Source organism: Myotis brandtii, unplaced genomic scaffold (genome assembly GCF_000412655.1).
Source record: "Myotis brandtii unplaced genomic scaffold, ASM41265v1 scaffold405, whole genome shotgun sequence".
NCBI lineage: Eukaryota > Metazoa > Chordata > Mammalia > Chiroptera > Vespertilionidae > Myotis > Myotis brandtii.
This window is the reverse complement of record NW_005365553.1, coordinates 2,385,279-2,387,552: the sequence shown is the minus strand read 5'-3', so window position 1 is coordinate 2,387,552 and position 2,274 is coordinate 2,385,279. Positions and strand designations below refer to the sequence as shown.

Below are 2,274 nucleotides of genomic sequence, written 5' to 3'. Positions count from 1 at the left end.
CCAGCTCAGTGCTGACCAGAGCATGGTCATCACGATCAAACCCCCGTCCCAGCCCAGCGTGGCTGGTGCTGCAGGTGCCCCCCGGGGCTCCTCGAAAGAATATGAGGACCCTCCTTGGAGCGACCGCAGGCCTCGGGGAGGGGAGGGCGAGCCCCCTGGCCGGCAGCGCCCGCCCTCAAAGCCAGGAAGGGCCGAGGGGGCCGACAGCACAGAGGACTGCCAGCTGGTCTTCCAGGAGGAGGCCGGCAAGCCCCGGGTGGTGAAGTCTGTGAGCAGCTTGAGCGACAGCCTCTCGGAGTCCCGGCGGACGGTCAGTGAGAGCGCCATTTCCGTGGCCCTGACCGTGAAGGTGAGCGCGCACCCTGTGGCCGGCTGTGCTGCACAGCTCCTTGGGGACAGGAGAGCCGATAGAGCAGCTGCGGAGAATGTGTGTACAGCGGAGCGAGCCGAGAAGCTGCCGCCCAGAGCCGAGCCGGAGACCAAACCCAAGAAGACGGCCGTGTGCCCCGCGGGGGCTCTCCGCAGCCAGTACCAATGGAAGGCCTCCAGCCCCTCGGCCTCCTCCTGCTCCTCCTTCCGCTGGCAGTCGGAGGCTGGCAGCAAGGACCATGCCTTCCAGCTCTCTCCAGTCCCTTCTAGGTCCCCCCCGGGGGACAAGCCAGCAGTGGGACCCAGTGGCTTGAAGCCCCTCTTCAGTGAGACCCCAGGGCTCTGGGCTTACAAAGTGAAGAGCCGCACCAAGATCGTCAAGAGGCGGGGGAGCGCCAACCTTCCTGGGGACAAGAAGAGCAGCCCCCCGCCAACTGCCACCGCCAAGAGCCAGTTCAGCCTGCGCAGGAGGCAGGCCCTGCGGGGGAGGAGCGGCCCTGTCCAGAAGAAGACCCCCCCCAAGGGCCTGATGCAGGTCACCCGGCACCGGCTGTGCTGCCTGCCTCTTGGCCACGCCCACCTCCCCATCAAGGAAGCCTCCAACCTGAACGCCCTGCTGGCCCCGGCCACCAGCAGAGTGATCAAGACCCGGTACCCCATCATCAAGAAGACCCCGGTGTCGCCTTTCAGCGCATCCCCCTTCCCCCTTTCCCTGCCTTCCTGGCGGGCTCGGCGGCTCTCCCTGTCCAGGTCCCTGGTGCTAAATCGCCTTCGCCCTGCCCATGGAAGAGTCAAGCTCGGCTCCCCTGGCTGGCGGGACAGAGGCTACCGCTGTATCGGAGGGGTGCTCTACCGGGTGACAGCCAACAAGCTCGCCAAGACTCCCGGCCGGCCCAGTGCTGAGGGGGCCTGCAGGCCCCTCCTGCGTACAGGTGAGGCTCCCTGAGGCCCCGCCCGCCTCACTCCCAGCCTTCACTCCCAAGATGCTCCTGGGCCCCCTTCCGAATGGGTGCTCCCTTCCGAGTGAGTACTCCCCAAATCCCAGCAGCATTCATCACTTCAACTCGCCCCGATGTTGGGTGAGGCGGGGAGCAGGCCGGGCACTGATGGGAGGCCCTGCAGCCTCTGTTCCCAGGGAAGGCCCCTCGGGCAGGCGAGGGCTCTCGCTGGGCTGAGTGGTCCCTGATTTCCCGTGTTTGCTCCTGGACAAAGACAATGGCCAGGTGTGGTGAACAGGGCTGGCGAGGGAGCACCTGGGGCCGCGGCCCTGGAATCACATTGGCACCGCCTCCCGGAAACAGTCCGAGCAGGAGGGGCTGCTTTGGGTTCGCTTACTGTACAGATTGACTCGGGGAATGTTTTGGTTTCGGTCCACTTTTACCCTCTTCCCTTTCTGTCAGGAAAAAGGGCAGGATTGCAGGCGGGTGGGGTTGCAGCACCAGGGCCCGGGCCCCGCCCCTGCCGGCCAGGCTCCCAGGGCCTCTGTCTGTGGGGCTCCGGGCGCCCACAGCCCTCTTCCAGGCAGGTTCGCTGGGCTACCCAGGGAGACACTCAGGGCCTGGGAGGCCTGGCTCCATTCTGCCCGTGGGCCTCAGCGTCACCATCCCTTTGCTGGGGAAAAGCAGGTGCAGGGCGCTGGCGGGGCCTCCTGAGGCTCAGCCCCTCCCACCAGCAGGTCGGTTGCCTCTAATGTCAGAGCTGAAAGGCCGGTGGCATCTGTAGTCATGGCCCACGGGCTCCACACACAGCAGTGGCATGGTGGAGGGCAGGGTCTCCTCCACTGCCTTCCCCAGAAGCAGAGCCCTCCCCACCTGCCGCTCCCCTGAGGCGGGCTCCTCCGGGTAAGGGAGCCACAGAGGGCGGGCTCCTCCGGGTGACGGAGCCACAGAGGGCGGGCTCCTCCGG

At 66.7% G+C, this 2,274-nt stretch overlaps 1 protein-coding gene across 1 annotated transcript; it reads left to right on the top strand.

The window, feature by feature from the left end:
* Positions 1 to 7: 7 nt before the first annotated feature.
* On the top strand, positions 8 to 2,190 carry LOC102248054 (zinc finger CCCH domain-containing protein 3; the record flags this gene model as incomplete). Its single annotated transcript, XM_014545377.1, has 2 exons — positions 8 to 1,301; positions 1,492 to 2,190. Coding segments are annotated over 2 exons (1,347 nt in total), but the record flags the coding sequence as incomplete, so codon positions are not given.
* Between the last annotated feature and the right edge of the window lie 84 nt (positions 2,191 to 2,274).